Below are 18,583 nucleotides of genomic sequence, written 5' to 3'. Positions count from 1 at the left end.
AAGCAATCCTCTTGCCTCAGCCTCTTGAGTAGCTGGGGATATAAGCGCATGCCAGGACACCCACCTAATTTTTCTATTTTTAGTAAGATTGGGTCTTAGTCTTGCTCAGGCTGGTCTCCGACTCCTGAGCTCAAGCAGTCCTCCCATCTCAGCCTCCCTGAGTGCTAGGATTACAGGCATGAGCCACTGCGCCAGGCCCAACTTTTCATTTTTAAAGCATTTTTGCAAATAGGAGAACAAGAACTATATTTCTGAATTTTAAAAATGTATATGGTGTCTCCTTTTTGTGAGTGATTGTTTAATTGAGCTAAAAATAAATAAAAACTTATAAATAATATTTCAAGCAGACTGAAAATGTACTTAAAATATTAAGTGAATGCAGTGTCTTTTAGAAGATAGTTTACAGTTTGAAAAGAGACAATGTTTTAATTGCCTATTCCCACCTCTTAATCAGCAGTAACGGAACACCTCCTGATTTTAGATACTAGGTTTCTGTTGAGGTCTATTTTTAGAGAAGGGAAAAGAAATCCTCTTTTATGACATTTAAACTGATACCACTATATACAAAAGCCATATACAGTTCTCTTTTTTAATATTCATGTAAGATAGTTGAATGAAGTGCAGGTTAGTGAATATACTTGTTATTGTTTTTTTCTATTTAAAGATTTTCATTATTAGATCCCCCAAATGCTTAAGGTTACAGATAGGAAGACAAAGAACAAAACCTGCCTTTAATTGAACAATACCTATGTCTTAATTGCAGCTGCCTTAGCTCTCTCTTCCAATCAGTAGTCTCCAGTTTTGCTTTTAAGAGGAGTTAAGATGAGAAAAAAGTTAGAACTAATTTCCAATTTTGAATAACAAATAATTTTTTGTTTGGTTAAATATTGTTGCTTTAACTATTCCCTTTATCTTTAATCACTGGATCTGAACTCTGATGACTGTGCATCTCTGGAGTAGGAGATAATATACTTTGGTGAATTAAATTGATATTTGAAATTTTCCATATTTTTGATAGTGTTCATAGAAGGAAAATATTCTGGAAATTTTGAAAATGCAGAGAGAAACATCCTTCCTTCACCTCAATTTGAATTGTTAGATTAAATGGAGATTGTAGTGGTGGGGGGCTTAAAATATAAATGGTATAGATTTTTTCATACATTTGCTATTAAACTTGTAAAACTTTTTAAACTTTTTTTTTCTTTTGAGACAAACTCTTACTCTGTTGCCTGGACTAGAGTGCAGTACCATCATCGTAGCTCACTGCATCCTCAAACTCCTGGGCTCAAGTGATCCTCCTGCCTCAGCCTCCTGAGTCACTGGGACTAAAGGGGCACACCACCATGCCTGCTAACGTTTTCTATTTTTGGCAGAGACAGGTTCTCACTCTTGCTTAGGCTGGTCTGGAGCTCCTAGCCTCAAGCAGTCCTTCCTCAGTCTCCCAGAATGCTAGGATTATAGGCGTGAGCCACTGTGCCTGGCCTTTTTTAAAAATTATTATGGCTACATATTAGTTATATATCTTTATACGGTACATGTGAGGATTTGATACAGGCATACAGTGTGAATCAAATCAGGGTAATTGGGTTATCCACCACCTCAAGCATTTATCATTTCTTTGTGTTAGGAACATTCCAATTCTACTCTGTTAGTTATTTTAAAGCATACTCTTAGTGTTGATTGCAGTCACTTTGTTGGGCTATCAACTGTTGTTCATTCTATCTGATTATCTAACTATATTTTTGCACCGGTTAACCATCCCCACTTTTTTTTTTTTTTTTTTTTTTTTTTTTGTTGAGACAGAGTCTCACTCTGTTGCCCAGGCTAGAGTGAGTGCCGTGGCGTCAGCTTAGCTCACAGCAACCTCAAACTCCTGGGCTTAAGCGATCCTACTGCCTCAGCCTCCCGAGTAGCTGGGACTACAGGCATGCGCCACTATGCCCGGCTAATTTTTTCTATATAGATTTTTAGTTGTCCATATAATGTCTTTCTATTTTTAGTAGAGACGGGGTCTCGCTCAGGCTGGTCTCGAACTCCTGACCTTGAGCAATCCACCCGCCTCGGCCTCCCAGAGTGCTAGGATTACAGGTGTGAGCCACCGCGCCCAGCCAACCATCCCCACTTTATCCCCCTTCCCCACGACCCTTTGTACCCTCTTGTAACTATTCTATTCTCTGTCTCCATGAGATCAATTGTTTTTAATATTTAGCTCCCACATGAGTGAGAACATGTAAGATTTATCTTTCTGTACTTGGCTTATTTCACATAACGTAATGTTCTCCAGTTCCATCCATGTTGCAAATGGTAGGATTTCATTCTTTTTTGTGGCTATTCAATATTCCCTTGTGTACATGTACCACAATTTCTTTACTCATCCATTGATGTACACTCAGGTTGATACCCAATCTTGGCTATTGTAAATAGTGCTACAGTAAACATGGGAATGCAGATATCTTTTCAATATACTGAATTCCCCTCTTTTGGATATATGCCCAGCAGTGGGATTGCTGGGTCATATGGTAGTTTTATTTTTAGTTTTTTGAGGAGCTTCTATACCGTTCTCCATAGTGGTCACTCATTTACTTTCCCATCAGCAGTATACAAGGGTTCCCCTTTCTCCACATCCATACCAACATTCATTATTGCCTGTCTTTTTGGTAAAAGCCATTTTAACTGGGATGAGATGATATCTCATTGTAGTTTTGATTTGCATTTCTCTGATCACTAATGATGCTTAGCATTTCATATACATGTTGGCCATTTATCTTTTGAGAAATGTCTATTCAGATCCTTTGCCTATTTTTTAATCAGATGATTTGATGTTTTCTAATTGAGTTGTTGGAGCTCCTTATATATTCTAGCTATTAGTCCCTTTGTCAAATGGGTAGTTTGTAAATATTTTCTCCCATCCTGTGGGTTGGCTCTTCACTTTGTTGATTGTTTCCTTTGCTGTGCAGAAGCTTTTTAGCTTGATGTGGTCCCATTTATCCAATTTTGCTTTGGTTGCCTGTGCTTGGGGGTATTACTCAAGAAGTCCTTGTGCAGACCAAAGTTCCCGAAGCATTTCCCCAATGTTTTCTTTTAGTAGTTTCATAGTTTCAGGTCTTAGATTCAAGTTTTTAAATCCATTTTGATTTAACTTTTGTATATGGTGAAAGATAAGGATCTAATTTCATTCTTCTGCATATAGATACCCTGTTTTCCCAGCACCATTTATCGCCAAGACTGTCCTTTCCCCACCGTATATTGTTGGCACCTTTGTCAAAGATAAGTTCACACTGATGTGTGGATTTATTTATGTATACTCTATTCTGTTCCATTGGTCTGTGTGTCTATTTTTATGCCGGTACCATGCTGTTTTGGTTACTACAGCTCTGTAGTATAATTTGAAGTCAGGTAATATGATTCCTCTAGTTACGTTCTTTTTGCTCAGGTTGGCTTTGGCTATTCTAGGTCTTTTGTGGTTCCATATAAATTTTATTTTTTCTGTTTCTGTGAAGAATGTCATTGGTATTTTGATGGAGATTGCATTAAATCTATAGATTGCTTTGGGTAATATGGACTATTTAATAATATTGATTCTTCCAATCCATGAGCATAGGATATCTTTTCATTTTTTTGTGTGTCCTTTTTAACTTCTTTCATCATCAGTGTCTTATAGTTTTCATTATAGAAATTTTTTACTTTTTTGGTTAAAGACTTTTTAAATTTTTGTTGCAAGTGGAGTTCTATCCTGCTGAACTTTTAGAAATTTACTAATTTGTGAAAAACATCAAAAACTAGAGCAAAAGAAGCCATCAGATGATAGTGATACAATTTAATGCCTTTTGGACTTTGTGTCCTTTACACTATCAAACAGATTAGAAAGGGACAAAAAAACTTTGTTTCTTTAAAGTTCAGAACGGGAGCTTTAGAACAAGTAGAGGAAAACCTGTTTAGGCTTAGTGAATACAACTTTAACTACTTAGAACTATGCCTAATCTGGCTTATTTTTGTAGTTATTGCTGTCAGCTACTGTCATTTCTGCTGATGCTTTATTTTTGTCATCCTTATAGACATAAAAACTGAAAGTTTGCCCAGATTGACACGCATCCTTTAATGTTTGTTTCTTGATTCAATACAGCACTCACTTTGTTTATATCTATTTATTTATTGATATGGCACAAATCAGTTATTTTTTCTATATGTGAGCGAAGGTAGAAACCTTTGAAAGATACATAAGAAGTTTGTTATAAACAGAAATATTGACTCTCACGGGGTGAATTTGTCAAGAACTCACTGTATTCTCAGTCAAAATACTTAAGGATATTCTCTTCTGCAATACACAAAAATACCACACTAACTTAGTAATACATAGAGTTTGGGGGCTTGAAATGACTTTTTACGTACTTAGTATAAATCTTCTGAAGCTTAACTCTACCAAATGGTCATGCATAGTCTCTGTCTCTTTGACAACAGGGAACCCTTTATTTAATAGCCTAATTCTAATTGTTATAAATTTATTTCTCATAGTTAGACCCAAATCTGGTTTCTGGTAACTTCTACCCATTAGTTGTATTCTTTTCCTCTAGATAGTCCTGAGATTATTGAAGACTTGTCATCCTTCTTTGTTCTCCCCTCCCCCAGATATTTATTTATTTTTATGATCTAAACAGTTGCAGTAGCATTGTGCTTGTCTCATACTTCTGCCTTTGAATTTTGGATCCATAAGATTTTTAGTACTGTAAATTCTTCAGTATACAAAGACGATGTGAAATTATAAATTGTTTTGCATAAAATACTTGTATTGCATATTTTTTATGCTCAATAATAGTAAACTAGCATTTTATCTTGAACATGTCATCCTTAATTCTAAACAATGACTGCTAACCTAGAACATTTTAATTTTCTTACAGTTTTTCAGATGATATCTTAAGAAAGATTCTAAAATTTTAAAGCCTGTAGAAATATGAGATTTTGGAATTAATCCATTCCTTTAGTTCCCAATCTTTTTGAATATGGGGTCCCTCTTCTAATATTAAAAAAAGGTCAGGGCCAGGCGCGGTGGCTCACGCCTATAATCCTAGCACTCTGGGAGGCCGAGGCGGGTGGATCGCTCGAGGTCAGGAGTTCGAGACCAGCCTGAGCAAGAGCGAGACCCCGTCTCTACTAAAAATAGAAAGAAATTATCTGGCCAACTAAATATATATATATAAAAAAAAAAATTAGCCGGGCATGGTGGCTCATGCCTGTAGTCCCAGCTACTCGAGAGGCTGAGGCAGTAGGATCGCTTAAGCCCAGGAGTTTGAGGTTGCTGTGAGCTAGGCTGACGCCACGGCACTCACTCTAGCCCGGGCAACAAAGCAAGACTCTGTCTCAAAAAAATAAATAAATAATAAAAATTAAAAAAGGTCACATAGTTGCCCTACTGTCCCAATAGTGGTTGCCCTCCCCATTATAGTGGTTGTCCCCCCCCCCATTTTATTGGTTGTAACTTTGAGAAAATGCACACAAAATAGCTAAAAGCTATTTTGAATTCAGAAGTATTTATCTTAAGGGCATCTATTTATATTTTAGAAAAATAGCTACAGATGTGTTTGAAACACATGATTACTTGGTATGTCTATAGATTCATGAAGTCTACATTAACTCAATTGGTTAGAGACCAGAAATCTAATACTGTCCCTTTCATATTATATGTAAAGAATCTAAGGTTCAGAGACAAATGACTTGTGCAAAGACATACAGCTTGTTTGTGTCAGAGTGACATGGAGAACCTTTGTCGCTTGAGTTTGTACCTTTATTACCATTGCTGATAATAAAGTGAAAAAGTATATTTTATTTTGTTAATTGCTTTTAAAATTATATGAGGAATTTTCTTTCAAAATAATTGTCCTTTTTTAAAAATTTTTTGAATCAGAAAAAGGAGATGTGAAGTCAAAGACTGAAGCTTTGAAGAAAGTAATCATTATGATTCTGAATGGTGAAAAGCTTCCTGGACTTCTGATGACCATAATTCGTTTTGTGCTACCTCTTCAGGATCATACCATCAAAAAATTACTACTGGTATTTTGGGAAATTGTCCCTAAAACAACTCCAGATGGGAGACTTTTACATGAAATGATTCTTGTATGTGATGCATACAGAAAGGTAAGCCAAATAATAATTATTGTTGAATATTGCTTTGATTTTAAATAATTATAAAATTGATGAAATGGGCTTTGTTTTAATTTTCAACGTTAAGTCTTCAATGATATGTAAATTATAGATATTTGGAATTGAAGTTGTAAAGAGTTATAAAAATTTTATCGATACTTTTTCAGACATTTTCTATATAATTTATGTATATGTGTTATTAATAAACAGTGACACATGTATAAGACATTGATGAGGTAGGTAAAAATTGCTTTAATCAACAGGAATCTGATGGAAATTGGTAATATTGGTTTTTTGTACAAATTTATTTATTTTTATTTTTTTTTGAGACAGAGTCTCGCTCTGTTGCCCAGGCTAGAGTGCCATGGCGTCAGCCCAGCTCACAGCAACCTCAAGCTCCTGGGCTCAAGCAATCCTTCTGCCTCAGCCTCCCGAGTAGCTGGGACTACAGGCATGCGCTGCCATGCCCATCTAATTTTTTCTATATATTTTTAGTTGTCCAGATTATTTCTTTCTATTTTTAGTAGAGACGGGGTCTCGCTCTTGCTCAGGCTGGTCTCGAACTCCTGACCTCGAGCAATCCTCCCGCCTCGGCCTCCCAGAGTACTAGGATTACAGGCGTGAGCCACCGCGCCCGGCCCTTTTGCACAAAATTAATTTGATCTTTTTCTATCAGAAAGTGTTACATTTAAAAAATGTTTTTGTGAAAAGCTGAGACTCAACATTTCATATTTAAATTTTTATATCAGGATCTTCAACATCCTAATGAATTCATTCGAGGATCCACTCTTCGTTTTCTTTGCAAATTAAAAGAAGCAGAATTGCTAGAACCTTTAATGCCAGCCATCCGTGCATGTTTGGAGCATCGACACAGCTATGTTAGAAGAAATGCTGTTTTGGCCATCTATACCATCTATAGGTAAATAAAGATACTCCTTTGGCTTAGTTCTGTAAGAACTGTATAGTCTTTTAGATACTCCCTTGGCTTGGTTCTGTAAGAACTATTTAGCCTTTTAGACTAGCGGTTCCAAAGTGGTTGCTTGCAGAGTGTATATAGCTTGCAGATATATTTTGTTTGGCCAGCAAGTTATTTTTTCCTTATTGTTAAGTTGTCAACATTAAAAAGTCAAAAGATTTGGCAACACTGGCCCGACTTCATAGCCACAAGCTGCTGAAATTGAATGACAATAGCCCCCTTTAAATATAGTTCATTCTCAACTGTATTAATCCAGCCCACTTTATTTATTTACTTGCTTAGACCCTATAGGCTTTGAGTTTTTCACCTAATTTTAGAATTCTCGTTTGGTGGAATGTGGATTTTGTCTTTTGTTACCCTTAGAGGCTTTGAAGAGAGAACTTTTTTTAATGACAAGGGATACATTTCTGAACTGATTGCACATGTTCTTGCTAAAGATTTTGGACTTTAAAAACAATTTAAAGAACCAGTTAGATGAAGCTATCCTGCTTGGTTTTTATAATCACTGGTGTCAATCATTTAGAAGTAGAACATAATTTTTATAAGCATCTTTGTACTTTATTTTTTGATTGAGAAATAATTTCACAGTTGTCTTACTATTAGATTTTATCTGTCAAGGAAAGTAGTATTCTGGTTAATAATATAGTTGAGTTCTTTGAATGTTTACCATACAGACTACACGAATTTCAGAATTTAAATAATAGTGTACACACAAAAATTATGACATTTAATTATAAGACAGTTGGAAATTTGAACACTGGCTACATGATATTAAAGAATTATTTTTAAGGTGTGATGATGGAATTATGATTGGTTTTAAAAGTAAAAAGTCCTTAATTTTAGGGAAGCATACTGATACATTCACAGAAGTAATAGTTTTCTAGGATTTGCTTCAAAATAATATAAAAGGAGAGGAAGTGGGCAAGTGTATAAGTGAAACAGAACTGGCCATGAATTAATAATTATTGAAGTTAGGTGATTGTTTTTATTCAGCTAGTGTTCATTATTCTCTGTACTACAAATATTTTTAAATTTCCAAAATGAGAAATAAGTTAGTAAGTTAGTAAATGTAGTACACAACTAATAAAATTCAAAGAACTATATTTTTTCTCTGTTAATTCTTAATGTATTGATATATTCCTAGAGTGTCTGAAAGACAATTATTAGAGACATCAGTTAATAGATAGCGTGTTGAATAAATCAGCTTTTTCTGATTTGAACTAGAAAATATATAATTTGATAACTTAATAGATGAAAGTGTAACCTTGTGGTTCCTTCCCCCAATTCTAATTGATTTAAAGTTTCAAAAAGCAGAATAATTGTTTGTTTTATAAAGTTTGATTAAGTTTGATTTTGGTGTTATCCAGAGTGTTACTAAAATATGAAAGGTTTTTATTAAATATGGATGCTATCTGGTTTATTTAAAGAAATTTTGAACATCTTATACCTGATGCCCCTGAACTGATACATGATTTTCTGGTGAATGAGAAGGATGCAAGTTGCAAAAGGAATGCATTTATGATGCTAATTCATGCAGATCAGGTGAAGTACTTTTTAAAAAATACTTTATGACTGTATTTAAATGAATTATATAAGCCTAATCATATTTTTTATTATTTTGTTTATAATACACATGGTTTGTATAATTTGAGTTTTTTAGATTTTTGGACTTAATTTGTATAAAAATGCCTTTTTTCCTTGACCCTTCTCCAAAATTTTACTTATGTATATGTTCTTTCTTTTTAAGTAAACATAGAAGAAGCATTTTATAACCACCACCTTACAGCTTTTAAAAATCGAAATTATTATGGCTATATTCTATGGTACTTTACTTTGGGGCTTTGAGTTCCTGTTTTTCTTTATGTGGGATAGATCTAAAATTATCTGGGCTGGACATGGTGGCTCACTCCCATAATCCTAGCATTCTGGGAGGCCAAGGTGGGAGGATTGCTTGAGCTGGAGAGTTTGATACCAGCCTCAGCAAAACCGAGACCCCCATCTCTACTAAAAATAGAAATATTAGCTAGGCATGGTGGTGAGCGCCTGTAGTCCCAGCTATCCAGGAGGCTGGGGCAAGAGGGTTACTGGAGCCCAGGAGTTTGAGGTTGCAGTGAGCTACGATGACACCACTGCACTCTAACCAGGGCGATAGAGCGAGACTCTGTCTCAAAAACAAAAAACAAATAAATAAGATTATCTAATAAAGAAAAATAATAGCTTTGCATAGGGTCTCCACCCTTAACCACATCTGTGGAAGTAGGGTAGCCTGATGAGAGTACACACTTGTTATTTTCTGTTATTTTGATAGTAGCCATCCTAATTGGTGTGAGATCATATTAGATATTGTCATTTTATCTTCCTAAATAAGATTAGAAAGCAGCTTATATGGGCTCCTATGTTTTATCCTCTTATAGAGCTGATTTTACTGACTTATGCTTTTGATATTATGCTGTATGTAGATGTGTATCCTTAATGGCCTCTTCATATTTCATAAGTCAGTATCAACTCTGTATCTAGCTCTGCTGATGGTTAAAGTATATGGATCTGCTTTTGGTTAGCAGTTACTCTTTTTTTGTTGTTGTTGTTGTTTTTGTTTTTGAGACAGAGTCTCACTTTGTTGCCTGGGCTAGAGTGCCGTGGCGTCAGCCTAGCTCACAGCAACCTCAAACTCCTGGGCTCAAGTGATCCTTCTGCCTCAGCCTCCCGAGTAGCTGGGACTACAGGCATGTGCCACCATGCCCGGCTAATTTTTTCTATATAGTTTTAGTTGTCCATATAATTTCTTTCTATTTTTAGTAGAGACGAGGTCTCACTCTTGCTCAGGCTGGTCTTGAACTCCTGAGCTTGAACGATCCACCAGCCTCGGCCTCCCAGAGTGCTAGGATTAAAGGCGTGAGCCACCGCGCCCAGCCGGTTAGCAGTTACTCTGCACACCTTGATGGCATCTAATCTTGAAATTTTGCTATTTAGTATTTATCATAAAAATGTGGGAAATAATATGTTTGAAGACTGATAGAATCCATCCATTCTTCTGAAATCTAGACTTTATTTTTTGTATCTTCCTTTAATTGGTTTTATTTTCCCCATTTTTTTTATTGTGGTAAAATATACATAATGTAAAATTTACCATCTTAACCATTTTTAAGTCTACAGTTCAATGGTATTAAATACATTCATAATGTAGAACCATCACCATCATCCTTCTCCATAACTTTTTTCATATTGTAAAACTGAAACTCTATACCTATTAAACAATAACTCCCCATTCCCACCAGTCCCTGGCAAACCACCATTCTACTTTCTGTCTCTGTGATTTTTTACTATATTTAGACAGTGTTTGTCGTTTTGTGACTGGCTTATTTCACTTAACATAATGTCTTCAAGGTTCATCCATGTTGTACCATGTATTATTTGGCCTTCCTTTTTAAGGCTGAATAATATTCCATTATAAATATATACCACATTTTGTTTATTCATTCATCCACTGATGGACACTTGGGTTGCTTTTAGCTATTGCAAATAATGCTGCTGTGAACATAAGTGCACAAATATCTGTTCAAGACCTTGCTTTAAGTTCTTTTGGGTATATACCCAGAAGTGGAATTGCTGGATCATATGGCAATTCTATTTTTAATTTTTTGAGTAACTGCCGTATGTTTTCCATAGCACCTGTACCAGTGTACATTTTCACCAGCAGTGCACAAAGGTTCTAATTTCTCCACATCCTTGCCAACACTTGTTATTTTCTGATATTTTGATAATGGCCATCCTGATCAGTGTGAGATGATACTAAATAGTGTCATTTTATCTTCCTAAATAAGATTATGGGAAAGCAACTTATATGGGCCACTATGTTTTATCCTCTTGGAGAATAGGTTTTACTGACCTGTGCTTTTGGTATTATGCTGTTTACCTATATTAAGGTATATAATCAGAAATAGTTCAGTAAAATTTACTGATATTTTTACTGGAGAGATACTCTTCAGGCCATAGTTCTCTATATCACAGTGTCCAAAATATGAGGACCCATAGATTTTTAGGAATAACTGTACTCCCCAGTAGCTGACTTTTTTGATTGTATGGATACCCTGAATCATATATCATATAACTCTGTTTTTCTCTTTGATTTAGCTGCTAGAAAATCAGACCCCAGATTTGTGACTCATTCTTAGAAAATATATTTGACTTTATGTCTTACACTTTATGTTAACTTCTTCATTCTTGGTTTCTTCATTTTTTTCTCCAGTTAATTTCTCTTTGCCCTGATTTTCTCGTTTGTTTCATATTTGGTTGTAACGTATGTGGTTTTTTTAAGTTGCATTAAGTCCTTGTATTGACTGGAGTATGATAAACACATTTTTATTTTAGGATCGAGCTTTGGATTACCTAAGTACTTGCATTGATCAAGTTCAAACATTTGGAGACATTCTGCAGTTGGTTATTGTTGAACTAATTTATAAGGTGAGAATAATAATCTATGATGGTTAAAGTATATGGATCTGCTTTTGGTTAGCAGTTACTCTGCACAAAATAAACTCAGCAGTTTTAAGACAAGGTATGCTGGCATGCTACTTAATCGCTAGGATAATGTATTTTTTAATAGTAGAAATATTTTATAGTGTGGCCTATTAAAGCTTTTTTTCTTTTTCTTTTTCCTTTGGTTCATTGTGTTTTCCAAGTCGAGTACTTGCTTTCATCCTTTCTAAACCTCTGTAAGCAATTCTATAAAAATTCATGGCTTGAGCCAGTACAGCTGCAAAGAAATCATTGTGAACTGCCCAGTCACTGAATAGATTATGAATTAGCCTTTGGAATAAAATTCAAGATTTTCTTGAGTATACACCAGACTACTTTAGAAATCTAAAAACAAACCAAAAAGCCTTAAATACTTTTTATGTTCCTTGTTTGCAAAAGAGAATAGAGAAACTTAAAATATATTAACATGATATTGCAGGCCATTGACAGGAAGTCTAAAGCCAGCTAAAAATTTAAAATCAAGTACTTAATTGGCCACACTTTAATTTGATATATCTTTTGAGAGACTTGATTACTTCTTAATCTTCTGATAAAGTAAAAGGTGCAGTAAGATCCAACTTTGCTATTGATGTCATTAGAGGTCAACAGAAATATAGATCAGGAATAGGTTTATTAAACAGAATGATATGGGCCAGACATGGTGGCTCACACCTGTAATCCCAGCACTTTGGGAGGCCAACGTGGGAGTCTCACTTGAGTGAAGGAGTTCAGGACCAGCTTGGTCAACGTAGAGAGGTATAGAAAGACACACCCCCCCCACCCCCCAACCCTGCAAAAACATTAGCTGAGTGTGGTAACATGTGCCTGTAGTCCTTGTCCCAGCTACTCGGGAGGCTGGGGTGGGAGTATCAGCCTGGGCAACAGAGTGAGGCCCTGTCTATTAATAAATAAATAAATAGGTAGATAGAAAGAATGATAAGACAAAACCTATCATGGCAGACACTGCTGATCATAGCTGTCTTTGCTTCTGTAGGAAAGGGGCTCCTCTCAACACAGGGTACCAATCATTTGGAATTGCCATTTAAGATGAAACCAAGACTATAAATATGTAGTTACTTCTAATTCACACGTATGTTTTAGGGGATATCACTGAGGTTCTCAAAATAGGAGTTCTTTGCTATCTAGTGACAACTTTTATTAGTAGGGTCCAGGTTATAGTAAGAGGGAATAGCTTTTTAAGTCATGCCCAAGTAATAGAAATTTGACTGTATGTATTTTAGGAAAATCTAATGTGAAAACTGACTTCAAAAGAGAAAAAAATGCAGGACATTTTGTTTCACAAGTAAAGGTATTGGGATGCATTTAGAACAGGATAGATGTTTAATTTAGTTTCTTCTCCAATATTGAATGTTGTCCCAAATAATGGGAAATAATAATCCAGAAAAAAGTGTTATTTTTCTTGCTTGAAGAACTGGTATTTTCCTTTTATCAGCTATGCAGATTTATATCGTCCATCATGTTTTCTTTTTCGATATGGCATCCAGAATAAAAATTTAGGACCAAACTTAATATCCTATTAAAGTATCCATATTAGTGCCCTGGGTTAATGTGTCCTTTTGTTACTGTACATTTTCTTTTTTGTTTGTATATAGTATGCATATCTTTTACCATAAGCTATCTGAAAATCTTTTGTGAAGCAATAAAAATATAAATTATGATAGAATGAATAAATGGAAGAGTAGCTGTAACAATAATTTGAAATAAAATTGTTTGTTTCTGAAATCATCAGTGTTGTGTTATAGTGTCTCACCCCATGTTGGCCAACATTTTCATAAATTCTTGTAAGACTGTTATTAGCTTTCAAGTTAAGAAAACTAGCATCCCTTAAGCTGACATCCATGAAAAAATTCTGTTTGGAAGCGAGTGTCCCTGACATCAGTTTAAATCTAAATATTTTCTTCTCCAGGTCTGTCATGCTAATCCATCAGAAAGAGCTCGTTTCATTCGCTGCATCTATAACTTATTACAGTCATCTAGCCCTGCTGTAAAATACGAAGCTGCTGGGACTTTAGTGACACTCTCAAGTGCACCAACTGCAATCAAGGTACTTATTGCATGTCTCTTTGGGGTCCAGATTAGATGATGCATTCTTATAACTCATGATTTAGTGACATTGCAATTCACTTTGTGGTTACATGGCATAGAGAGAACAATTACAAATTTTATAAAAGTTTTTCATTCTTTACGTAGTCCAACTTTCCTTCTTTTTTCCTTTCTGCTTTCATACACATACATATAGAGAAAGAAAGAGAATAACAGTACAATTGACCCTTGAACAACATGGGTTCCAACTGTGCAGGATTTCTGTCTCTGCCACCCCTGAGATAGCAAGACCAAACCCTCCTCTTCCTCTTCCTCCTCAGCCTGCTCAGTGTGAAGAGGATGAGGATGAAGACCTTTATGATGATCCATTTCCTCTTAATGAATAGTAAATATATTTTCTCTTCCTTACGATCTTCTTAATAATATTTTCTTTCGCTAGGTTACTTTAAGAATACAGTATATAGTACATATATAAAACATGTTTTTATCAACTGTATATGTTATTGGTAAGGCTTCACGTGAACAGTATCCTATCAGTAATTAAGTTTTGGGGGAGTCAAAAGTTATACGTGGATTTTTGACCATGCTGGGGGTCAATGCCCTGACTCCTGCATTGTTTGAGGATCAACTGTATCTCTAGTTTCTGGAGAACAATACTAGTATTTTAAGATCTCTCTCCATATTTTATTTACATTAAAAACTGGATCTGGGAATATGAACCTTGGATCCTAAATGATAGATCCTAAAAAGTTCCAGTAAGTATTTTCAATAATAGAGTATTGTTTCTCATCTTTATCAATACTATATCAGGAACCTCCAATATATTCAGAGAATCAGTTGTAGAAAGCCAGAATATATATATGAGAGAATATACTGCTTTACTCACCAATATTTAAAATTTTTTTAATTTTTTGTTTGAAATAATTTTAAATGTATAGAAAAATTATAAAAATAGGACAAAATTCTCATATACTCTTCACCCTGCTATGCAAAATGTTCACATCTTGCATAACCATTGTATAATTGTCAAAAACTAAGAAACTAATGTTGGAACAGAATCGTTAACTAAACTATGGGCTTTATTCATATTTTGCCAGTTTTCCACTGATGTCCTTTTTCTGTTCCAGGATCCAATCTAGGATCCCACATTGCATTTGGTTGTTGTATCTTCATCTCCTCCAATCTGTAATAGTTCCTCGGTCTTTCTTTTTTTCATGATCTTAACACATTTGAAGAATACTGGTCAGTTTGTTTGTAAAATATGCCTCAATTCATAGTCTGATGTTTTTTCATAGTTAGATTGAGGTTATACATTTTTGGAGATAGTACCACAGAAGTGATGTGTCCTAAGTTTATGATATCAAGGAGTACATGATGTCTATGTATATTTTATTACTGGTGATGTTAACCTTGATCAGTCAGTGAAGGTGGTGTCTGCCAGATTTCATTGTTATGATTTCTCCCATTGTAATCAATAAATATTGTGGGGGAAATACTTTCAGACTATGTTGTACCTTGAATTCACACCTACTTGTTTTAGCATCTATCAGTAGATTTTCTCTGCAACAATTACTACTCTGGTATTCTAATGATGATTTTCTATTTCCCTCCTTCCATACTTACTAACTGGAATTCTTATGCAAGGAAGAGCTGTCCTTTCTCTTCCCTCCCTTTCTTTCCTTTTTTCTTTCTTTGTATCAGCATGGATATTTTATTCTATTAATCATAATCTAATATTATCATTATTTATTATGTTGGTCAAATTGTTCCAGCTTTGGCTATTGAGCACTCTTTCAAATTTGTTCCTGTGTCCTTTGCTTTTAAACTTTATCATTCTAAAATATTTTATACATTTTTTGTCTTAATAATTGTTTAAATATATAATAAAATATATTAATGACTTAAGGTCTTTATAGTCTTGTTTTTTTCTATAGTATAATGCAATGAGTTAGATTTTGCCCTTAAGCAGAAAAGGCTTACTAGCTATATTTTTGGGGATTCCCTACCTGCTTTTTTCTGCCTTGCTCCTTAATTTCAAACCTTAATTTTTGGCTGTTAATAAGTATTTTTGTCTGTAGCAGCCCCTTTCCATTCTTTTAATTTGTAATGCTTCCAATCTTTTGTAAGCTTGAAAAATAACAAGGTTTGTTAATATTTAGGAAACAGAGGGACACATTTCCTCTGAACAAAATGCATAAACTCTAGAGCAGGGATTAAGGAGTATATTTTGGCTTCATGGGGACTTTTTTTTTCTTATTTTCAGATTCTAAGTTTATAATAGATGAATGACTTCTAAAAATTTATTTCTTTTTTATATAGGCTGCTGCTCAGTGTTACATTGATTTAATTATTAAGGAGAGTGACAATAATGTAAAGCTCATAGTTTTGGATCGCTTGATAGAATTAAAAGAGCATCCTGCCCATGAACGAGTACTACAGGTGAGTGTTGTTTGAAAGAGAGAGATATTAAATAAAATATTTTTCAAATTTAGATTATTCCCAGGCCTTGCCATTTTGGTTAACTTAAATGCTGGAAGACTGGGCAGTTTAAGTTTTGGTTCTTTAAAGTGTAATACTTGAATCACCATACCCTTTTTGAGTATTATATTTGCTGTAAAAAATATATTTCTAAAATTAATTAATATCCTATCTTGTATCTTTTATATTTGTACTGTACTATTAGCAATAGTGACATATTCATTTTAAGTTGAATATAATTTACATTTCATGGAAAATAATTATACCAATTGATGGAGAATAAAAAATGATCAGATTCTAGAAAATTATCAGCATACCTATTTAATCCATGAGAATGATGATGATTATAAAAATAAAGCCCCATGACAGCTAAATGCAATGCTGATCTTAGATCAGATCAACAACAACAACAAATTTCTATAAAAGTCATTATTGGGACAGTTTGGGAAATGTGAATGTAGTTTGTATGTTAGTTATTAATAGTATTGATCAGTATTCTCTGAATTTGATAATTATAACGTGGTTATTATATCATGTCCGGGAAAGGTCTGGGGTGTTGCTATAAGGGTTATCTTTATCCTTGGGAGATGTACACTAAAATCTTGAGCAGTAGAGCATGATAAAGCAATTGTGGCAAAATACTAACAGTTGGTTAATGTAGGTATACAGAGTTCACTCTTAGAACTTTTTTATTAGTTTGGAATTTTTGAAAAACAAAGTTTTAAAGAAATAAAATCATTTATAAATTAGAGTTTTTAAAAGTATCCATTTTTTGGAATATTACTTTTTTTGTACACAGCCAAATATTATCACACTTAACAGAATTGTTAATAATTTCTTAGTATTGTCTAATACCAAGTCCAGATTCAGATTTTCCCAGTTATCCCAAAAACATCCTTTTTGTTTGGTTTGTCCAGTTCTTGACCATACATTATATCTAGTTGTTATGTCCTTTCCATCTCTTAATTTTGAACAGTATTTTTTTTCGTGACACTGACTTGTTGAAGAAACCAGATCCATTACTCTGTAAAATGTCTCTCCTGAATGTGTCGTTACTTTCTTGTGGTGTCATTTAGCTCTGGGGATTTCTGTTATTTTCTATAAAGTGTAAGTTGGATCTAAAGCACAATAGAGTCAAACATTTTCAGTTTAAATATGTCATATATGTTATGTCACATATGATATTACTTCATATTGTATGGTATCAGGAGGCCCAAAATATCTAGTCATTCTACCACTAATGATTTTATTATTAAGGTGATGATGGACAGAGCCTGCCATTTTGAAGTAAAGATTTTCTTCTTATGACCAGAAAGATTGTTGCTAATTCTTGATTTTTTTGCTCTTTTTTAGGATCTGGTTATGGACATCCTAAGAGTATTGAGCACACCAGACTTAGAAGTGCGCAAGAAAACTCTGCAGTTAGCACTGGATCTTGTCTCTTCTAGGAATGTTGAAGAGGTAAAACAAAACTGATAGCACTTTGTAAGCTGTGAGGCCAAATATGATGTAATTCTCACTTATTTTTACTTTGTTCTATAGCTAGTTATTGTCCTGAAGAAGGAAGTGATAAAAACAAATAATGTGTCTGAGCATGAAGATACTGACAAATACAGACAACTCCTTGTGCGAACATTGCATTCCTGTTCTGTCCGATTTCCAGATATGGCTGCAAATGTTATTCCTGTGGTATGTAATTCTGATGACTTTAATTTTGAAATTCTTTAAAAGAATTTTTTTTTATTTTATTTTATTTTATTTTTTTTTTTTGAGACAGAGTCTCACTCTGTTGCCCAAGCTAGAGTGAGTGCCGTGGCGTCAGCCTAGCTCACAGCAACCTCAAACTCCTGGGCTCAAGCGATCCTACTGCCTCAGCCTCCCGAGTAGCTGGGACTACAGGCATGCACCACCATGCCCGGCTAATTTTTTCTATATATATTTTTAGCTGTCCATATAATTTCTTTCTATTTTTAGTAGAGATGGGGTCTCGCTCTTGCTCAGGCTGGTCTCGAACTCCTGAGCTCAAACGATCTGCCCACCTCGGCCTCCCAGAGTGCTAGGATTACAGGCGTGAGCCACCGCGCCCGGCCAAGAATTTTTTTTTAAATTCTAGTTATTCAGCAGTTAAACTCCAGAAATTTGAACTGTCTGGAGCCACTAAATCTCATGGTCAGAGGAATCTTTATATCCACCCCTAAGCTCAGAAGACTAAAGACTCTGACTTCTTTCTCTTACATCTTAAGCAAAACAACAAACAAAAACATAGTGACAAAAAATAGCTGTGCATATTATTTTAATTGATGTTTGTTACAATTACATAACATAAAATTATGTTGTGTATATATATCATTCAGTAAGGTAAGTAGATATTTATTTCAGATAGTTTTAGCTCTTAAAGGAATCATAGGAAAAATT

The 18,583-nt window shown here is 34.6% G+C and overlaps 1 protein-coding gene across 3 annotated transcripts in view; it reads left to right on the top strand.

The window, feature by feature from the left end:
* Window positions 1–18,583, top strand: part of COPB1 (COPI coat complex subunit beta 1) — a 40,834-nt gene that overhangs the window by 1,589 nt on the left and 20,662 nt on the right. For all 3 annotated transcript variants that reach the window (XM_069469622.1, XM_069469624.1, XM_069469623.1), the window contains exons 3-10: window positions 5,900–6,129; window positions 6,885–7,054; window positions 8,539–8,653; window positions 11,480–11,572; window positions 13,554–13,691; window positions 16,010–16,129; window positions 17,522–17,629; window positions 17,711–17,857. In XM_069469622.1, coding sequence (XP_069325723.1) covers window positions 5,900–6,129; window positions 6,885–7,054; window positions 8,539–8,653; window positions 11,480–11,572; window positions 13,554–13,691; window positions 16,010–16,129; window positions 17,522–17,629; window positions 17,711–17,857 — 1,121 coding nt within the window. The remainder of the gene's footprint in view (window positions 1–5,899; window positions 6,130–6,884; window positions 7,055–8,538; window positions 8,654–11,479; window positions 11,573–13,553; window positions 13,692–16,009; window positions 16,130–17,521; window positions 17,630–17,710; window positions 17,858–18,583) is intronic.

This window comes from Eulemur rufifrons, chromosome 6 (assembly GCF_041146395.1).
Source record: "Eulemur rufifrons isolate Redbay chromosome 6, OSU_ERuf_1, whole genome shotgun sequence".
NCBI lineage: Eukaryota > Metazoa > Chordata > Mammalia > Primates > Lemuridae > Eulemur > Eulemur rufifrons.
The sequence above is the reverse complement of the archived record's forward strand: the minus strand, read 5'-3'. Positions and strand labels throughout refer to the sequence as shown.